The sequence below is a fragment of the Rhinolophus ferrumequinum genome, chromosome 3, assembly GCF_004115265.2.
Source record: "Rhinolophus ferrumequinum isolate MPI-CBG mRhiFer1 chromosome 3, mRhiFer1_v1.p, whole genome shotgun sequence".
Taxonomy (NCBI): Eukaryota; Metazoa; Chordata; class Mammalia; order Chiroptera; family Rhinolophidae; genus Rhinolophus; species Rhinolophus ferrumequinum.
The window spans coordinates 60,168,284-60,188,199 of NC_046286.1; the positions used below are offsets into that span (position 1 = coordinate 60,168,284).

The 19,916-nt window shown below is 45.2% G+C and overlaps 1 protein-coding gene across 5 annotated transcripts; it reads left to right on the top strand.

The window, feature by feature from the left end:
- The first annotated feature begins 298 nt into the window (after positions 1 to 298).
- MTRES1 (mitochondrial transcription rescue factor 1) lies at positions 299 to 13,354 on the top strand. 5 transcript variants are annotated; one of them, XM_033103517.1, is made up of 4 exons: positions 299 to 369; positions 7,014 to 7,492; positions 9,118 to 9,190; positions 13,037 to 13,352. In XM_033103517.1, exons 2-4 carry the CDS (start codon positions 7,026 to 7,028, stop codon positions 13,214 to 13,216), a joined length of 720 nt encoding a protein of 239 aa, XP_032959408.1. In that variant the 5' UTR covers positions 299 to 369; positions 7,014 to 7,025; the 3' UTR covers positions 13,217 to 13,352. The 5 variants fall into 5 exon arrangements, with proteins under 5 accessions (XP_032959408.1, XP_032959410.1, XP_032959406.1 ...); XM_033103519.1 differs by lacking the exon at positions 299 to 369 and adding an exon at positions 376 to 646 and having other exon boundaries at positions 13,037 to 13,354; XM_033103515.1 differs by lacking the exon at positions 299 to 369 and adding an exon at positions 376 to 686.
- Positions 13,355 to 19,916: the final 6,562 nt, after the last annotated feature.

The window sequence follows — 19,916 nt, forward strand, 5'->3', positions numbered from 1 at the left end:
TGGAGACAATGTCTATTAACTCAAAGATGTTAAAGAAGTTCGGTGGCCCCAGAGAATACACGGCCCACCGTGTTAGCATAAGCTTTCTTCAGCCACGTGGAATCATGCTGCGCTGGCTTCCGCGCTCGGCTCAGAACCGGGCGCGTCCTCTGGGCGGCCCTCCCCGCCAGTAGTCCTCCTCCGTGAGTCCTCCTAGGCTCGGCTTCCAGCAGGGGTCGCTGCGCCGCCGCTGCCGCTCCTGTGCGCCCCGCCTGGTCCCCTCTGCCGCACCGCGACGGAAGGGGCGGGGCATGAGCAGGGCGGGGCCTGGAGGCCGGAGGTCAGCACGGCTAAGAGGAGGGAGGGGGGAGGAGCGGCCTTGACGTACAGGTAACTGCGCCGCGCCCCCGGCGGGTGCCCCCCTGCCTATTGCTACACCACGAGCGCTTGTGTCATAGGGGCGCGGCGAGCGCTTCCGCCCGCCCGCGCTTCTTGCCAGATCTCCGCGCGAGTGAGTCTCCCGCATCCTGTCCCGGCCGGGCCAGCCTCGGGACGGCCCTTGGACGTGGGGGCAATAGGGGCCGTGGGAACCCGGAGGGCAGAGGCTGTCCGCCCCTGGGCCCGGCACCTACTGCTGGCTCCAGACACAGACCCGGAGCTCCAGGACGCAGGTGTCCAATTTCCCTTGACCTTGAGGACCCGGGGAGGTGCGCACCCCGCGGGAGCGGGAAGGGAGCGAGGGGAATCCGACCCCGGCTCAGCAGTTAGTCCCCCCGCTGAGGTCACCAGGAGAAGGGAGGATTTTTAGTTGCAATAGACCTACAAGTGGTTAGACCAGGTTGTCCTTACGGAGTAGTGACAGACTCAGGAACGTGGACAGATTTGCGCAGGTCAAGGATAGCGTTGCCTCTTACAGCCTTGAGTTAGTGCACAGATTTTATATCAATCCTGAAGATCTCACCCGAAACCGCCGTCGGGCTTCCTACCACGACCATCCCCTGCTCACGTCCACATTGTCGCCAAGGAAATCTCTTAAAATGTACTCCTATGGGGTCACTTCCCTACTTACGATCTATCTATGGCTCCCCTGCTCTCTGGGTTAAGTCCAGACTTTGCTAGGCAAGGCCCTGGGAGATCCAGCCTCTTGCCGGTCAGTCCAGTCCCATCGTTTTTCTTTTCCGGGTTCATTCTAATGCTACAGTTCTGATCTACTTTCATTCCACAATAATTAAGCACTTAGGGTGTGCCATGCACTATTCTGGGCACTTAGGATACAGCAAAGGAAAACAATACAGGTGAAGGTCCCTACCCTTGTGGAGTTTGTGTTCTAGTAGGTGGGACAGGTGAAAAACAAAAACACTAGTAAATCATAGAAAATGATAGCAGGTAATGAGTAGGGGAAGGAAGGAGAGCAGAGTAAGGGGAGACTGGGAGAACCAGATGCCTAGTAAGTAGAGTTGGAATGAGTAGACCTCATTGAAGTGAAGATGAGTTATCCATGCAGATATCTGGGTTCAGAGGGCTCTAGGTGCAGCTGGAACAAACGCCCCTGGTGTGTATGAGGAGCATCAGGAAGGCCAGTTTGGCTGGAGCTGAGTGAGCAAGGGTGAAAGAGGCAGGAGATGAGGTCAGAGACGACATGGGGGGCCAGGTCACAGAGAGCCTGTAGGCCACCGTAGGGATTTTGCTTTTCTCTTCGCTTTGTAGGGTTTTGAGGAAAGGATTGACATGGTGTAAATTACTTCTTAAAAGAACCACTCTGCCCACCTATGGAGAACAGACTGTAGCAGTGATAGGACGGTGGCCTGAGTCTGTGGTAGCCGTGGCAGTGGTGGGATGCTGGACGTGTTTTGAAGATAAGCCAATGTGATTTCCTGACAATGGATATGGGTATGAGGGAAAGGGCACAGTCAAGAATGACTGGAAGCTTTTGTTCTTAGCAACTAAAAGGGTGGAGTTACCATTAACTGAGGTGCAGAAGGCGGCAGATAAAGCAGATTTTGGCCTGGAGATAGATCAGGAGTTTGTTTTTGGACCAATTTTTGAGGTTTCTGTGACACACTCAAATGGAGATATTGAATACGCAGTTGGATATTGTGTCAAGGGTCCCCAAAGCCACCTCCAGGTTCATTGATTCACTAGGAAGACTCAACCAGACTCAGCTGTGGTTCACTGCTATGATTTAATATAGCAAGAGGACAGAAAGCACAATCAGCAAGAGAGAAGATGCATGGGACAAAGTCTTGAGGAAACCAGAAGCAGTCTTCCAAACCAAGAGTCCTCTCCCGGTGGAGTCACACAGGACATGCTTAATTCCTCCATCAACAAATTATGACAACATATGTGAAATGTCTATCAGGAAAGCTCATTAGCGACTCAGGGCCCAGAGTTTTTATTGGGACTTGGTCATATATGCACCCTCTACTGAGGATGTACAGAAATTCCAGCCTCTCGGAAGGAAAGCAGCTATTCAGCATAAATCAAACTGTCCAAACAGTTTAGGCACAGTGAACCACTTCTGTCCATTTTGGGAATGTTGAGAACCCTCCTGAAATTCAAGTTCCTAGACATTAACCAAGGGTCACCTTGCAAGCTGACCTTTCTAAGGATAGCAGTCTCAGGCCTACTATATTAACTCTTTTCTGCACAGATATACAAGTCTGGAATTTGGAAGGTCTGGAATGGGGATACAGATTAAGAAGTAGTTGGTATATGGGTGGTATTTAAAGCCATAGAAATGTCTGTTGTCTTGATGTGCCACTTGTCAAAACTGATTGCTAGACTGAGCTGGATGAAGAGAATGTAGAAGAGAAGAGGACCAGAGACTGAGCCCTGGTGTCCTCCAACATTAAGATGTCAGGGAGAAGAGAAGGAAGCAGCAGAGGAGTCTTGAGAAGCAGCAGCGTGTCAGGTAGGAGGTAAACCAAGAGTGAGGTGTCCTGGAAGCCAAGTGGAAAAGAGGGGAGTGATAACTTGTTTCCAATGCTGCTGAGAAGTCGAATCAGATGATCTTTTGGATTTAGAAAATGAGAGGCATTGAAGAAAGTATCGACAACCCTTTGGAGGAATTTTGTTGTAAAGAGGAGCAAAAAAGAGGTAGTGGCTGGGAGTTTCGTGGAGTTAAGAGAAGGTTGGTTGGTTGGTTTTCGAATGAGAAGTAAAAGCATGGTGATGAGAATGGTCCATTAGAAAGCAAGAAAATGACTTGAAACTTGTGTCCCCAAAGGTCGGTTTTCGGCCACCTTTGCCGTGAGAACTCTCCTCAGGAATCCCTGCCCTGGGATCCAGCCCGTGCAGGGTCCTGCCTCTGGACCGCAGCTTTCATTACGTTCTCCCACATTCCACTTACATGGCAGCTCCTTGAGGGCAAGGACTGTGTTTTATACCTAGGCCTCGCTGGCCATGTGGCATATGCAGGCAAACGAGTGAATGTGGAGGTGGATGGAATAGTCGGTAGAAGGCTCATTTCATTTCTTGACAGTGAATCTGCAAGTATTCACTGGTTTTGTCTGTGCTGAGCAGATTAGGGGTGGGAGTGAGGAAAGGGGCACAGTTCCTGCCCTGCCACCACCCTTTAGAGTTTGGGACATAAGAATAGTGCAAAAGACACAGCACTGGTGCAGCATGCGTTTGGAAAAGTGCATGGGGAGTGGGCAGGGGAGGGTGGAGGAAGACAGTGGATCTTATATGGATCCTGGAAGAGGGGAAGCCATGCTAAAGGGACAGAAGCTTTTTGTTTCAGTAGTAGAATCCATTTTTGCAAATGAAACATATTCACTAACACCGCAACTCTGCTTGAAGAGGGGTTGGGGCCTGCTTAGCCCTCTCCTCTGGCACGTCCACTCCTCTGACCAGTTTCACAGCTCTGAGGCAGAACCTGGGTTCTTAGACCCTACCCGGGGCCCTGGCTATCTACTGCCAACATCTACAAATGCTCAGCTCCAGCAAAAATGAGGTTAATGTGTTTTCTCAATATTACGTTCATAAATTTTATGTAAATTTCCAGCATGTACCAGTGTTTGCCTGCTGGAGAGGAGAGCAGATCAGAAATAGAGGGAGCGAGTAGCTAATACGTATATACAGAGGTCATACTTGGCTTGCATTTTGGTTATGTTTATTGTATTTACATGTGAGTGTGATTTTAAACAGTCATTTTGTGTTAGTAAGTTTCCTAGTGTAGGCAAATATAACTATTTGTGCTGTATACAGAGAGCACCATCATACCAGGCATTCCTCACAGGAGACAACAGGTAGAGAGGCAGGACTTTGGGGGTGGACGTGGCGGGTGGTGGGAGTCCGGGGACTGACAGAGATAGGACTACCCCCCCCCCCCCGCCCCCCGAAGGATGTTTCCTCTTAGGATTTCTTCTAAGTGGGCGTGACGCTTCCTCACTCTCGTCTACTCCTGAAATTCTCCTCTCTCTCTGATATTACAGTCAGTGAAGGTTAACTTTTGTTTCAAAGAAAATGAGAAGATAAATGTCATGGTGTAGTAGGAAGAGCCATGCACTTGGAGTCAGAAGAATGGTGGGCAGTTCTGCATGGTGGTAAAGAGCTTCGACTTAGGAGTCAGGGAGCCTGGGTTTGAATCCACTTGGTATCTGTGTGACCCTGTAACTGAGATGGGTTTGTTGGAAGGAATAAATGAGTTACTGTGAGTAGAGCATTGGAATCCTGGCTGTACCACTTACTAGCTGTAAGATTTAGCAACTTGTTAAACTGCTCAAGTCTCATTTTTGCTCATCCATAAAATAAGGGACCTGCACAGTTATTCCTGAGAGGCTGCCCTTGTCATCTTTGCAGACACGTAGCTCTGGGGGTACTGTTAAGTGGGGTGGAACATGCAGCCAGGCCCTAAGGTCCAAGACATACACATGGCCTTTGGCGTTACACCTGATAGGAAAAAATATCGCTGAAGTGACTTAGACCAGTGTTGTTTTTTTATTGTGATCCATAGTAAATACATTTTACATGATGACCCTCTGTGTGTGTGTGTGTGTGTGTGTGTGTGTGTGTGTGTGTGTGCAATTGTAACAAAGTTTTCATGAAGCAGTTACTCTCACTTCATGTGGTGTGGTACACTGTCATGTTTTCTATACCCTTCAATTTTAGTTCTTAAAAAGTAAAAAATGTTAATAATGGCTCATGACCCACAGTTTGAAAAACACTGACCTAAAGATAGGCAAATCATCATTATTAAAGTCAGCCTTCATGTTCTCCATTACATGAGCGTCTTATAAACCATTCTGGTCTAGGCCTAACAGCAGGCGGTGATGTCAACCAGGGCTGTCTTGGCCCATAACTTAGACATTAACCTGGATACATTTTAGTGAGTCTAGAACTAAGGCACAGCACAGAATTCCTCAGGCTGATGACAGCTCTGGCCACTTAGGGTTAACCTTCCTGCGTCTTTTGGGTGGGTGGGAAGGTATGAGAGGCTCTGCTTGTGAGTGGATTACTTTCCTTAAAAAAGTTTACACTGTGAAGAATATATGCCAAAAACGTTAACAGTAGTTAGTTATCACTGAGTGGATTACGGGTGGTTTGAATTTTCTTTGTGTTTTTTTTTTTTCAAATTTTATACCATGAAAATATTTTTCATATATAAACATTGAAATCTCCTTTCTCTTAAAAATTATATTACTAAAAAAATCCTTACCGGACAAAATAAAGGATAAAAAAAATCTTTATTTGGCAAAATAAAAAGTAGTCCACCATTAGGTAACTTTCTAAAAAAGTTTTTTGATTGTAGTGATCCATGGGTACTACTCAAATAAACTAGTTTCTCCCTTTATCCCTGCTTATATAAAATTTAAGTTGTTTGTATGAATGATTATTACTTGTTCTGTATTGTATTAGAATATGTGTACAAATAATATCAATATTTCTCTTTAAGGTGCTTAAAGTAGTTTCTAGTCAGTATTGTTAGAGTACTCCATGGATTTCATAGCATTTAAAAATTGTTTCAAATTATAGTGGTGTTGAAAAACAGCCCTTAAATTGAGCCTGCTTTATTTCTCATGTAAGACTCATTTTTGGTTCCCAAGAGCAATGAGATAACAAAGTGGAGCCTGTGTAGTCTGCCTCATTCATGCCAACAAAAATAAGGCCCAAAATGTTAACAAGTGTAACTTGGAAGTAGCTCGCTATGTGCTATTGAGTGGGCTTACAGGTGATCGCTGTTGTCAGCTTTATGATGAATGGAAAGTAGGAAGGAAAAGTCATGCGAATCATTATCAAATCCGCCTGCCATGGCACAAGGGAAACCCTTCTCACATTACTAAATCATGGTCTTAAAACCATCTTGATGTACTTGGGAAGGTCTGCCACCGTCCTAATAAGATGGTTGCTGCTGCCTTGGAGTATGTAGGAGTCGATGGTTCTCTGGCATGTCAGTGCCTTAGTGCCTCAGGAAACAATTACCTAGTTTGCGGGTCTCTAGGCCTCTCTCTTCCTTCTCTGCTAGCTATCCAATGCCTCTGTTAAACAGTGGCAAGAAGATGCGCAAGCAGGTAAAATGCAGATCTGTCCAATCTTCATTCCTGGCTCCGATTTGCTGGGGTTGGAAGTTGAAATAAAGTTTCGAGATTCACTGCGTTTTATGAAGTCATGATCTGTGCCCTTCCTTGGCAAATTGTATGGGTGTAACAAGTGTCAGTAAATAGTCTTCCTCTCCCTGAGATTTTTTCTTTTTAAACCAAATCATCGAGAACTATTGTTAATATTTTTCAGTAGCAATCAGTACCCAAGTTAACTTGGAGGTTGGAAAGTATAGCACCAGTGTTCTCACACATATTAGTATCTAGTTCCACTGTCAGGAGCACCCTATGAGGTAAGCACCCTGTGAGGTAAGCACGTTCATCACAGCCTGAAGATTCGTCATGGCACAGGGCATGGCCCTCAGTACATGCAGACTAACGTGGCAGGGGAGCTGAAGTACAGTACGAGATAGCAAGTGTTCACGGTGCATGGTTTCTGTTGTCAGAACACCAGAACACTGCACGTGCGAAATAAACGGAATGATTGTATTTCAGGTTACATGCGCCATGGCGATGACCAGTATCCGATTGCCCTCCAGTGCTTTAAGAAAGGACGCCTGGATTGGCCTCTGGGGAGTGCTGCGAGGGACACCTTCACACAAACTCTGTGCTTCTTGGAATCGGTGCCTGTATTTTTCTAGTACCAAATTCAATGCATCAGGTTATAAAACACTTTTCCATAACATTTTCTCACTGAGACTCCCAGGGCTTTTAATATCTCCAGAATATATTTTCCCCTTTTCCATAAGACTCAAAAGTAATGTAAGTTCTAAAAAATCCACTAAAAAGACTCTTCAAAAAGTCGATGATGAAGAGGACTCTGATGAAGAGAGAGAGGACAGGGCGATGGGAGAGCAGGAGGAGGAGCTGGAGGGCGACCCCGCGGTGGTCAGGGACTACAAAGACCTGGAAAAAGTGGTGCAGTCTTTCCGGTATGACATCATCCTGAAGACCGGCCTCGATGTGGGAAGAAAGTAAGTAGGACGTATGTTTTACTACAAAATCACTTGTCTGCTTGTGGGTTATTTTAACGCAGCATTACCAGTCACACGGCCCATATTATGGTAAATAGTAACCATAGATATGAAAGGGGCTTATAAAAACCTCTTTCAATTATTTCATTCTATAGACAAGAAAAATGATTCCCAAAGAAGTCAAGTGACTGCCTGCAAGTCCCATGTGCCATGTTTCCTTGATTCTAGAACTCAAAGTAAGACCGTAAGATGAACCATTGATTTAGTAACAGTTTTGAGGTGAAAAGGAATCACCACGTTAGATGTGTGTAGCAAATATAAAATGCACCTGGGTCTCACAGATACCACAGCATGAAAAGATCCCTCTTAGAACCAACGGAAGCAGTATAACGTGGCAGCTAATAAGGCAGGCTCTGCAGCCAGACTCCTGCGGTTTCGATCCTGGTTCTATGTATGACCTTGGGCAAGTTACTTAAATTCTCTGTGCTTCATTTCCTTATCTGTCAAATAGGGATAATAGAAGATAGTTGGTAGGATTAAATGAGTATTTCTCTATATATTTAAAGCATTTATAGCAGTGCCTGGCACATAGTAGGTACTCAATGTTAGGTATGATAATGAAAATACTAGTATGTGTGTTCGTACATAGTACCTAGGGATATTAAGTATAACTTTCAAGGTTTCTTTAATATTTTCATTCTCTCTCTACTAGACTAATTGTGTAAGACTAGTGACTCATTGTTCATTCATTTTTTGGGCACTCATGTGCATACTGCATGAGATATAAGAATTATAATATGAATGATAAATTCAGAAAGATTTCCTTGTGTAACTTGTATGACCTAATTTAATGACCTAATTTAATGGCATAGTTTAATTTTTTAATCTGTGAAGCTTAAGGACTCATAAAGGTGCCTCTGAGCCCACAGGCACCCTGATGGGGATTTGTTGAGTGTTCTCCCTCTCCCAGAGTGGTAGCTGCTGCTGCTGTTATTAAGCAGAACCCCAGATGTCAATCACCAGGAGTCAGAGCAGCGAAGGGAAAGGGCACTGAGTTTTATCTGCCTCCTCCCCTGGTCCTGTTGCCCCAGTGATTAAATTCAGAGAGTTTGGCAGCTGCTGGGTTGGAGCTCCCGCAACCTCAGCGCAGACTAGTAGAGGATTTCTTAGCGGCCTCACCGTATGTGCGGTGCCTGGTTTTCCTGTCCGAGCACAGGACAGGTATGCGAGGGGGCAGGGAGTGCCCACTTGTCTACGTGAATCGCAGGAGCTACCACCTTGCAGGGGCTGCTGCACAGGGAGTCGGGGAGAACCCCAGGCCCTATCCCTGCTGACCCCTCAGGGAAGCCCCGTTAAAGCACTCATCACCTGCCCGACAGCAGTGGCACATCTGTGCAGCAGGTCAGCACCTCTTAAGAAGTGCTGAAGCCCTTTGGTCTCCCGGTTTTAGATCCATGTGGGAGCAGTTGACTTTCACTTTCCCAGCACCCAGAATGGAGATTCTTTGGGAGGCCAGTCACTGTCAGAGGAAGCATTCATGGCAGGCGTTTGTCTCAAACTTGTATAATTGTTTTGAATATGTTTCTATTTTAAAGCACCTTGACTTTTTTTTTTTTTTTTTAAAGCAAAGTGGAAGACGCATTCTACAAAGGTGAACTCAGGCTGAACGGGGAAAAATTATGGAAGAAAAGCAGAACGGTGAGAGGTTAAGACAGCCAGATATTTTTGTCTGTTGCTCTGCCAGTACTCAATTAATGCCACCTCAATTTCCACTCGGGCTCCTTCCTCGGGGCGTCCTTGTGTCTGTCTTACCCTCTCTGAGATCTCCCTAGGGCCTGGTCATGTTAGTGAGAATCACCAGCCAGCTTCAGTCACACAGGCCACTTGCTCTTCTGCAGCCATAATGACTTTGAGATGAAGCTTCCCCTTTTTCTTTAAAATGTCAAGACAAGCCACCAGCAGAACTAGAAGGTATATCTACTAATGAAACTTCCAAGTCATTACTGTTAGCCCCTATGAAATCATAATAATCAGGCTAAAAAGAAACATTTGAGCTGTGTAGAGATTTCTTTGGCCTGCTGTTACCTGAGCAGATGTGGAATCTCTCCAGCTCAGAAGTATACCCCTCCGCCCAGCACCTGCTGGATACACTGCTGTGTGTATGAGGCAGCTATCAAGGTTTCATGTTTTCTGACAGCTTCATATCAATACTACTGTGAAGTCACTTATATGTGTTAAAAAAATGTATTTCCAGTATCCAGTGTAGTTACAATAAATCATATATATATATTCTGTTAAATATATGTATTTTTGTAAAAATAAATTACATAAATACATTTAGAATTAAAATACTAATATTTTTAGTATTTTTGAGTGGAGCATTATGGATAGTTTCTCCATGCTTTTTATTTTCTGAACTTTTTACGAGTATGTATCACTTTCATAGTTGGAAAAAACAATAATGATCGTAAAAGTTAACAAAACAATAAAAAATTGTATGACACAGACCCTTTGAAAAGTGTGGAAGACACAGACATACGAGGCATTGGCAGATATAATCTCTTAGTCAGTGTCCAGGAAACGAATGTTCCAGGGAAGTTAGACACACTTTTGGAGGTTGTATTTATCTTAGCTTCTCTCATTTCAAAACACCTCTGGGACTGGAGCACCTGAGCTGTATCCCGTTGCCCTGGGACATGGGAGGATGTGAGCCATCGGCTGTGGGCCCGGGTGAGCCCTGAGGCTTCCTTCAGAGCCCTCTCTCCCAGGATCAGACAGGTTCTTGTGACTCAGTGGACAGGAGGGGAACTCCCCAGGGCTGTCAGCCACGAAGTCACAAGGCCCACGATCCCCCTGATGGCACCTGACCTGGCAGGTTCAGTCAGCGAGTGTCAGTCATTGCTCAGTGAGCAGCAGGACATCAGGCACTCACTCCAGACGCGGCCGGAGAGCACACCCTTCTTGTCCCTTCATTGCTTCTCCTGGTTACAGCGCAGCCCCCTCCTGCCAGCCTTTCCCAGGCAAGACCTGCTAGTGCTGCGTGATGCCTCTGTGCCGGGCCCTCATTTACAAACGCCACGTCTATTTTTCCCTCCGCTTTGAGGTATTGTTAACTACAGCCTAATTGCTGCTGCTTCATTCTGCCTTGGGTTGTCTCGGCTGCCTTCCAGATTTCTCCTGAGGGTCAGCAACGGAAGGGGCCAGTATTACCACTTGGCTGCCTTGTTACTAGGAGGCCTGGTAGCCATAGTAACTGCAGCTACGGGGAGATTTGAAATGTAGATATTTGGAACAGCCCCTAATCCCCGCCAGTTTTGCTTTGTGTCTGCGGTGCCGTCTCCCACATTAGGAAGGACAGGGCCTTGCAGGAATAAAGAACACCTCCCCTTCCATGGCCTGCTCTGCAGGGCAGGCCTGTGCCTGGCTATTGGCCCTGAAGGGTCAGGCGCTTATCTGATGCTGCAGCTCTAACACTGGCTCCCTGCAGCTGAGCAAAGCTTTTCTGGGAGCTGCAAACCAGGTGGGGTAACTGGTTTGTAGGTGCTGTAGGTGCTGGGTAACTGTTTACTCAGCGAGTGTGTGGAGCCCAGGTTTGGGGACTGAAGCTGCCTAAGCTCACCTCTCCCTGGGACTGGCTCGGTCAAGGAGAAACCTTCTTCCCTGTTCTCTGCCCTAGAAGTAAGCCACCAAAGGGATGCACTCTTCAGGTACACACACAATATGTCTGTGAAAGGATATACAAGAAAGGTTGCCTTTTCTCTGTATATCCTTTTGTACCTTTTACATTTTGTATCATGTGCATATATTATTAAAAGTGAATTTTAATGAAACAAAACTATGGCAAAAAACATAAAGCAGAGTTCCCAAACCTTGTTTTTGGACATTGATTTTAAAATGTCCACACAGTTGGAGCCACGTGGTCATTTTTTTTTTTAATTGAACCCAGCAGAACTACAGGAGGACAGAGCCGCCAGATGAGGCCTGGGTCAGTCCATCCTTCACCCCCAGGGGAAGAAGCAGTCATCATGCCTGGCTGTGCCATGAGCCTTTCTGCTTCGCAGCCCAAAGGGGAGAAAGTTACTGGCTTAAAACCAGTAACATCCAGCTGCTCTGGGCTGCCTGGACTGACCAGTGTGGCACTGTGGCAAACAGGTGTGCAGGCCCATGTTAGGGACTGAGAATTGGGCCTGCAGAGGCCTTGCGTGGGTGGAAGGACAGATATGGGCCTGCCATGGTGAGGTACAGATATTCCGACAACGTGACGTTATTACTGCCTCAGAGAGCACTCACTGGAAAATAAAGTAAAAGTCAGCATTTGGCACCATGCACCTTAAACAGAAGCTCTCCAGTAGGCTTTTAAGTGCTTACGTGTGCCCACTTGGGGTCCGTGGCCCACACATGCGGTTCCCCCATCCCCCTGGAGGAGTGGTGAGCAGGATGAGATGGCCACCGGTCATCCTTGGCTTGTGTTCTAGTAGAAGCATATGACATCTGGGCCGGCGTAGCCCCTTCCTGACTTGCTGGGCAGATCGCCTGGGACCCTGAATTGCCAAGACCGGGTATCGGTCATGGGCTGTCAGCACCCTAGCAACAATGACATGACTGCCCCAGGGCACACCCTGCACTAGCTCAACCCAAAGCTCCCATCTGGGCAAGAAGGGGTTTGACCTCAGCCCTGGGAAACCCGAGTCAGAATCCCACTAGGCCCTCTTTTCTGTGACATTTCCATTTTTGTGAGTTGAGTTCTGTCTCTCTCTTTTTTTTAATTTAAATGTAGTTGGTATGTATTAGTTATATTAGTTTCAGGTGTACAATAAAGTGATGCTACATTTGCATACCTTACAGTATGATCACCCCACTAATTCTAACAATTATCTGTCACGGTGCAAATTTATCACAATATGTATTGACTATATTCCCCTCCCCCCTTTTCACTCATCCTCCCACCCCTGCCCCTCTGGCACCCATCCCTTTGGTCTCTGTTTTCTGCTGTTTCTTCTTGATGATGTGGTATCTCTGGGGCCAGCCAGGGCTAGAAAAGCAGTTTCTTTACTTCCATTTCTCTAAGAGATACAGCTGACCACTGTTCCACGGTGACTAATTTCCAACCAACTGCCTCATGCCCAATTATGGGTTGAAATCAATGAAAGTGTTACACTGGAAATTGTCTTCTCAATGCATGTAGTAATTACTGTGCACGTGTTCTCTAAGACTGTGCCCCACTGTCTTTGTCCTTAGCCACTGTTACCAAAATAAATGCCTCCGTACAGGTGTTTCCTTAAATCATCCACTAGGGGTGAGTATTTGAGCCCCACCACACAGGGACTGTCCACAAGCTGCCGGTTGTCGAGGTGTGAAGGAAGGACACTGGCTGGTACTGAGCCGCATGTGTTTGAGGCACGTCCGAGTGAGGCCCTAGGGACACGTGACTTACAGACTGCCCCCCTGGGTGATGATCACCTGGTAAAAAGTCAAAGCGGGATGTTTGCATTGGCTTCCATTTCCCAAGATGTAATGAGGGCTCAATTTTCTTTCAATTTTCAGGTGAAAGTAGGAGATACATTAGATCTTCTAATTGGAGAAGATAAAGAAGCAGAAACAGAGACAGTGATGCGGATTCTCCTGAAAAAAGTGTTTGAAGAGAAGACTGAAAGTGAAAAATACAGAGTGGTGTTACGACGGTGGAAAAAGTTAAAATTGCCTAAAAAGAATATACTTAAATAAATGGATTGCTTTTTACTGATAAATCTGCATTCTAGTGGTGGGGGAAGGAGCTACCTTAAAAAGCAGATATTTTCATTAAAATAAAGTTCTACTGTTTGGAATCTGCTGAGCCATTTTGTGGAAATCAGGATCCGTATGTTGGAGACACTACCAGGGGCCTGGATTTCCTTCCTGGGATTGACTGAGAGGTGTGCTGAATGAACTAAGCCTAGAAAGGGTTTTAACGGTTAGCTACGATTTCCCACATTAATTACAGAAGGCAGTGTAAAAGGGCCTTGTTGTTACCATGTTTCCCCGAAAATAAGATCTACCCTGAAAGCAAGCCCCAGTTAAAATCGTCAGCCAGGCAGATGCATTTAGTACGTTATGACAATGTTCCAGAAGATGACATGACTGTATTTGAATAATATAGATTGTTGTACATGAAAAAATAAGACATCCCCTGAAAATACGCCCTAATGCGTCTCTTGGAGCAAAAATTAATATAAGACCCGGTCTTATTTTCAGGGAAACACGGTAGTGTTTTTATCTGTTTTATCCCTGTCATCCATCTTCCTTGGGTTCAGGCTTCTTCAGGCAAAACTAAGCAAAGTCAAGGTCACACTTCATAGCCTTAAGGGAGAAGCATTCGGAGACCCTTTCCCCGCTGGCCTTTCTGAGCTACCAAATTGTTGGCCTTAGTTCTCTTCAGTTTGTCTTCAAAAGTCTGTGTAAACTTCCAACTAATTCCGAACGGGCTAGTTAAGGCCCATTTAAAATTGATTGTTTAGGGCAGGTGTTGATAAACTAAGGCAGCTAGAGACCTTTTGTATGACACTCAAGAATGGTTTTTACATTTTTAAAATGTTTAGAGAAAAGAAAGGAATATATTACAGAGACCATATGTGGCCCACAAAGCCTAAAGTATTTACTATCTGGCCCTTTACAAAAAGATGTGATGATCCCCTTGACAAAAAAAATGTTGGCCCTTTACAAAAAAATGTTACTAGTTTAGGGTAATAAGCTGAGGTTTTAATTTTCAGGTGAAAGAAAATATACAGATTTTATCAATGAAGAGAATAAATCAGAGACCAACTATTTTAATTCTCAAGGTGTTACAAAAGGGACAAAGCCTAAAAAAATTATAGTAGTAGTAAAAGAGACACACAAATATGTATCGTCAAAGAAAAGGGCATCTGCATATATAAATTAATTTGTAGATTCCTAGGAGCTATTTCCTAGCGCTGGAAGGGTCAGCTCAAATAGGAGACATTAGGTTGTGTCATGTCAAAAAGACTGGCTGTGTCTGGGGCCTTTTATTTGCCATCCAGGAATTCTTGAGAATTCAGGTTAACTGACAGTGAAGGGAAACTTCTGTAGCCTAAAGCAGTAGGATGTTTGGACCCATGAGTCTAGAAATCTTACCAGCTCAGATTTCCAAAAACGCAGGAAAATCAATTTTTATTTGAGAGCTTTAAGCTCTCAGGAAGAAATATACTGTGCACTGTAACGGAATTTTTCTATTTTTCCACTTACTAATCGGGCTTTCTAAGTCATCGGTAAAAATAATGTATTTAATTTCAGCATAAGTTAGTTAACGACTTAATTTAGGAGATTATATTGATTTCCATATTTTCCCTCATTTCCCTCACCTCCTGTCCCTTTATCACTCTCGGTCTTTCTCCCTCTCCCTCCCTACTGTCTTTCTCCCTCTCTTCAGAAAGGAATAGAGAAGTTATGGATGGTAGGAAACAGCTTGATCTCGAGTTTTGCCAGGGGTCCTGGTTTTTAGGCTCAGTCTTGCCATTAGCAAGTTGCATTACCTTGGTCATAGTTTGACCTTAACCTCTAAGCTTCAGCTTCCTCATTGGTCAGATGGGGATCGGGATGCTAATTGCCCTATCTTGTCATGTCTTAGAAAGTTAAAATGTGCTGTATGAGGCAAGATGAACTGACGGTAGTTAGAGAGTAGGAAGGGCTATTGGGAAGGCAATTTGAAACTATTAGTAATTAATACCTAACTCAGCTGCTTGACAGGGTTTGACCCATTAGAGATGTCTCTGTTTTTAAAAATCACACTAAGAAAAAAGACATCGATGATGCAAAATTTTGTTTTGGTCATAGCACATGGCAAAAACTAATATTTCTCATAGTTTGTCTATAGTGCAAGGAATTTGGAACATATTTATGAAACTAGCAGAAACAAAAGCAATTCATAAAGATTTATGGAACTCTTGCAGCTCACTCATTACTTGACCCAAATGATAGCTGCTTTATAATGCTGTCCTAGCAAGGTCTGCTAAGTGATAATGTGACCTACATGATGAAAAGATGAAAGACTTGGAGGTTTCTAAAGCAGTGGTTCACAAAACGGGGTGATTTTGCTGCCCAGGAACGGCAAAGGGTAATGTCCTGAGATACATTAGGTTGTCACAGCTAAGGGGGTGGTATGGGCACTGAGTGGGTAGCGACCGGTGATGTTGCTAAATAACCTACAGTGTACAGATAGCCCCACAACAAATTCTTATCTGACCTAAAATGTCAATAGTAACGAGGTTCAGACACCCTGCTCTAATGGAATGGCAGGGAAGAATTTTTTTTAATAGTACTTGTGTGCTCGGGAAAATCTGAAAATGCTTCTGGTGTGTGTTTGCTGTTTTTAAAGGATGAACAATTTAAAGGTATGACTGTATGTTGGTAGAGGCCTACTAACCCTTTTACCAGTAATGGTTGATCCTTTCAAAAAACAGCTCTCCTAGGAAATATGATGGTAATTGCGTATCTCTGCCAAATAACATTTACTACCTTTCCTGTGAAATTATATAGATGGCTAGGCAATAGTTTATCTTTTTAGCATTTTGAGAAAAATAGATATTTGGGGGATATTCTTAAGTCATGGTTTATTTGGCCAACAATGATTGGGGAGACTGAAACATTAACTACCATTTTTAAAGAAATTAAAAAAGAAAACACATCATTTGGCATGGTGGTACATGTTCCACGAACCTTCTTAAAGGGTGTGCAATGTGTATTAGACAAATAAAGTGGCACTCCACTAAAGCTGTGCCTTGTCTTGGTCCTATAGATATTTGGCCTTTCAAAGTTACTGTCAATATTATCAGTCAACTTATTGATAATCTTAGGGAGCAGTGAAGGAAATTATCAACTCTGTCGAGCAGACGCAGAACAGAATGTCTGCATCTCCCAAGCTGCTTTCAGTGAGTCACATTGGCAGCCTGAAATCAGCTGTGGTAGGAGTATTTTCACCTTGGAAATCAGCAAACACGGTGAACCAGGGCTTATTTTTTCCCTTGGAGAGCCAGTTGTTAAACATTTACCAACGAGCCATTGGGTGGAATGGGGACACACACCCACAAGGTTTCCCATTAGGAAATGCCCTAGCACCAGTATCCACCCTTCAAGTTCTTTTTTCAACTTATTTTTTTCTCCTCTCTTGTTTTCATGTATTTCCACAGGTCCTCCTCCCTTACTGTAGCCAACTAGTCTAACGTGTTTAATGTGTATAATATCTTTCTGTTGGTGTGCATTCTTGGAAAATGTGTTTTGCTGTTCTGTGCACATATATTTAAATCTCACGATTGGCATTATTATGTGATATATTTCATTTGTATCTTTTTCACTCAGAATGGTTTGTAAGATTCATCCACAGAACTCTAGGTACAGCTAATCCATTGATTCTTTGCTGCATAAATTCAGTGCATCTACCACATTTTGCCTACCCACTCTCCCAGACGCCACCAACTTCTCTCACCACAAGTAATATAGTGCTGCTTACTCTCCACAACGGCGGCACCAGGCTGCCCTCCCGCTAGCAACACACAAAATGCCTGTAGAGCCATAGCCTCACCCAGCCCCTGGCACGATACAGCTTTCTGACTTTTGCCAGTCTAATGTAAGTGTAAAGAGTTATAGTTACTTGTAACATGCACTCTTCATAAGTTCTCCTTTCCTACACACACAAGCTCCCACAACCTGCTGCTTCTGCGTTTTCGTAGCTGCTACTACCCAATCTATTGCTTGGAATTTCTCTGAGGCCTCTGAAATCAGATGCAACCTTCTGAGATAGCGATTTTCCTTTCCTCACAACGACGTGCTTATTGGCCATTTTAAAAGGTTTTTGTTCATTGTTACTGGTCAACCAGGTATATCAAAAGCAGGATGGTGAAGATTTCCAGTCCAGATGGCAGAGTAGGTAAACACTGTGCTCACCACCTCTCAGGACCACATCAATCACAACTAAACCACAGAACAACCATTATTGAGAATCACCTGAAGTCTAGCTGAACCGAAGCCATACAGAAGAAGCCACCTCAAGACTGGTAGGAGGGGCAGAGACATGAATGAGCTGGTCCCACACCCGCATTTGACCACTAAAAGTAGGGAGGGATATCTCAGCTGCAGAAATTCCCCCACTGTTGTGCATGGTGTCATGCAGGGTCTTAGCTCCCACTCCCCGCACAAGAATGCAGGATATGGTAAAACCAAAAAGGAACACCCACGGAGCCATCGATAGGGGAGTCACACCACCATATCCTTGCTGGCGGCTGGGCTGGAGACACGGGAAGCAGGAGTCACACGATCCTCAATTCGCTGTCCACTTCTCTACCAACTGACCTCACTTGCTAACCGCAATCCGCCGGCAGTTGTATCAGTGGCCAATGGCAAACCGGTTACAGCTGATGGCCAACTAGTCACAGCTGATGGCCGTCTACTAACCGAGCCAGCACCTTTCCATGTGAGGTCGAGAGCCTGGAAACTGCTCTCTGGGACTCTGTCCCCACACCCACCCTGAGTAGCAAGGGGTCCCAGTGCCTTCTCAGCCCCTCCCCAGCCTGGGAGAAAAGTCTCCTTAACTTCTGGTTGTGAAAACCAGCAGAGATTGTGGCTGAGTGAGACGGAGGGTGGCTCGAGTCCCAGGTGCTCCTCTTAAGAGGCCAACGCACAGACTTACTTGTTGTCGGACTCAGTCGCTCTGAGCTCCAGCGCTGGGGCAGCAGCTCGAAAGGCGCCAGGGACATACAGAGAGGAGCTGAATTGTCTGGCATCAGAGTGAGGGCTGGAGGAGCAGCTTTCTCCCAGGAGGAGGAGCTGGCGGAAGCCATTTTGTTTCTTTGTTGAGCCCGCCCCCTTCCCTACGTGCAGACGCAGGCAGATGCCATACCTGAGTCTCCATCAAACTGACTATCTGCCCCACCCTAGTGATTCCAAGACCACACCCTACCCAACTTTCGGGCACACCTAAGCCCCTTCCAGTGGGTTTTCTGTATAAACAGCCTACCTTGGCTCATGCTATGGACTTTCCTAAAATCTCTCAAAGGTTCACAAACCCCAAACAAGCAGCATCTGGCTTTGGCATGTCCTGTACCTCTGGCTGAGCAGCCCTAAGCCCGGCATTAGTGACAGCCGGCCTTGATTCGAGGTTTGGCTTCTCAAGGCTCTTCCAATCATAGTGTGGGTGACGGCCACCTCTGCATTGCTTTGTGGCTCATGCCAGGTGTCTCCAGGCAGAGCACAGCCTGCAGCTGAACTTGGCCTGCAGCGGGTCTCCTCCCAAAAGGCCCTGGGGTTGGCAGGCCCAGTGGCCAACTTCAGACTGGACTGGAACATCACCTGGCCACCTCCAATGTCAACACACCCAAAGGGCAGACTAGGCAGGCACTAGAACCCCGCTAAAGTGAACCTTGCCCTATAGGGTCAGTCCCTGCATGACAGCACCTCCACTGTAGTCACAGCCAGTCCTCACAACCCATTAGCCCGAGGGTCAGTCTCTACCATTGATGTGCAAACAACAATCAAGTTGTAAATACAACAAGGGGGTACTCAGAACCCACACAAGGAACCACCTGGAGCACCCAGCTAAGGTGACCAGGGAGACTGCACCACTGGGTCCCACAGGACTCCTACTACATAAGGCCATTCACTAAGACCAGGAGGTATAGCAGCTCTACATAGGAACAGACACAGCAAGGCAGCCACAATGAAGAGACAAAGAAACATTGCCCAAATAAAAGAACAGAACAAAGGTCCAGAAAAAGAACTAAACAAAATGGAGACATGCTATCTACCAGACACAGAGTTCCAAACACTGGTATAAGGATGGAGAACTTCAACAAAGAGATAGGAAACATAAAAATGGAAATAGACAACGTAAAAAAGAACCAGTCAGAAATAAAGAATACAATAACAAAAATGAAGAATACTTTAGAAGGAATCAGTAGTTGACTAGATGAAGCAGATGATTGAATCAGTGATTTAGAAGATAAGGTAGCAGAAAACACACAATCAGAACAGCAAAAAGAAAAAAGAATCCCCAAACAATGAGGCTAGTTTAAGGGGACTCTAGGACAACATCAATTATACCAACATTTGCATCATAAGAGTACCAGAAGGAGAAGAGAGAGGGCAAGGAATTGAAAACCTATTTGAAAAAATAATGACAGAAAAACTTCCCTAACCTGGAAAAGGAAACAGACATACAAGCCCAGGAGGTGCAGAGTCCCAAATAAGATGAACCCAAAGAGGCCCACACCAAGACACATCATAATTAAAATGGCAAAGGTTAAAGACAGAGAGAATCTTAAAAGCAGCAAGAGAAAAGCAATTAGTTACCTACAAGGAAGCTCCCATAAGACCATCAATTGATTTCTCAACAGAAACTTTGCAGGCCAGAAGGGAATGGCAAGAAATATTCAGCAATGAA

Excerpts from the sequence above, each read along its gene's own strand:
- MTRES1 (XM_033103517.1), top strand. The coding sequence starts at position 7,026 with ATGGCGATGACCAGTATCCGATTGCCCTCCAGTGCTTTAAGAAAGGAC. Across the intron at positions 7,493-9,117 it reads GGCCTCGATGTGGGAAGAAA|CAAAGTGGAAGACGCATTCT; the intron begins GTAAGTAGGACG and ends TTTTTTTTAAAG. Across the intron at positions 9,191-13,036 it reads TATGGAAGAAAAGCAGAACG|GTGAAAGTAGGAGATACATT; the intron begins GTGAGAGGTTAA and ends TTCAATTTTCAG.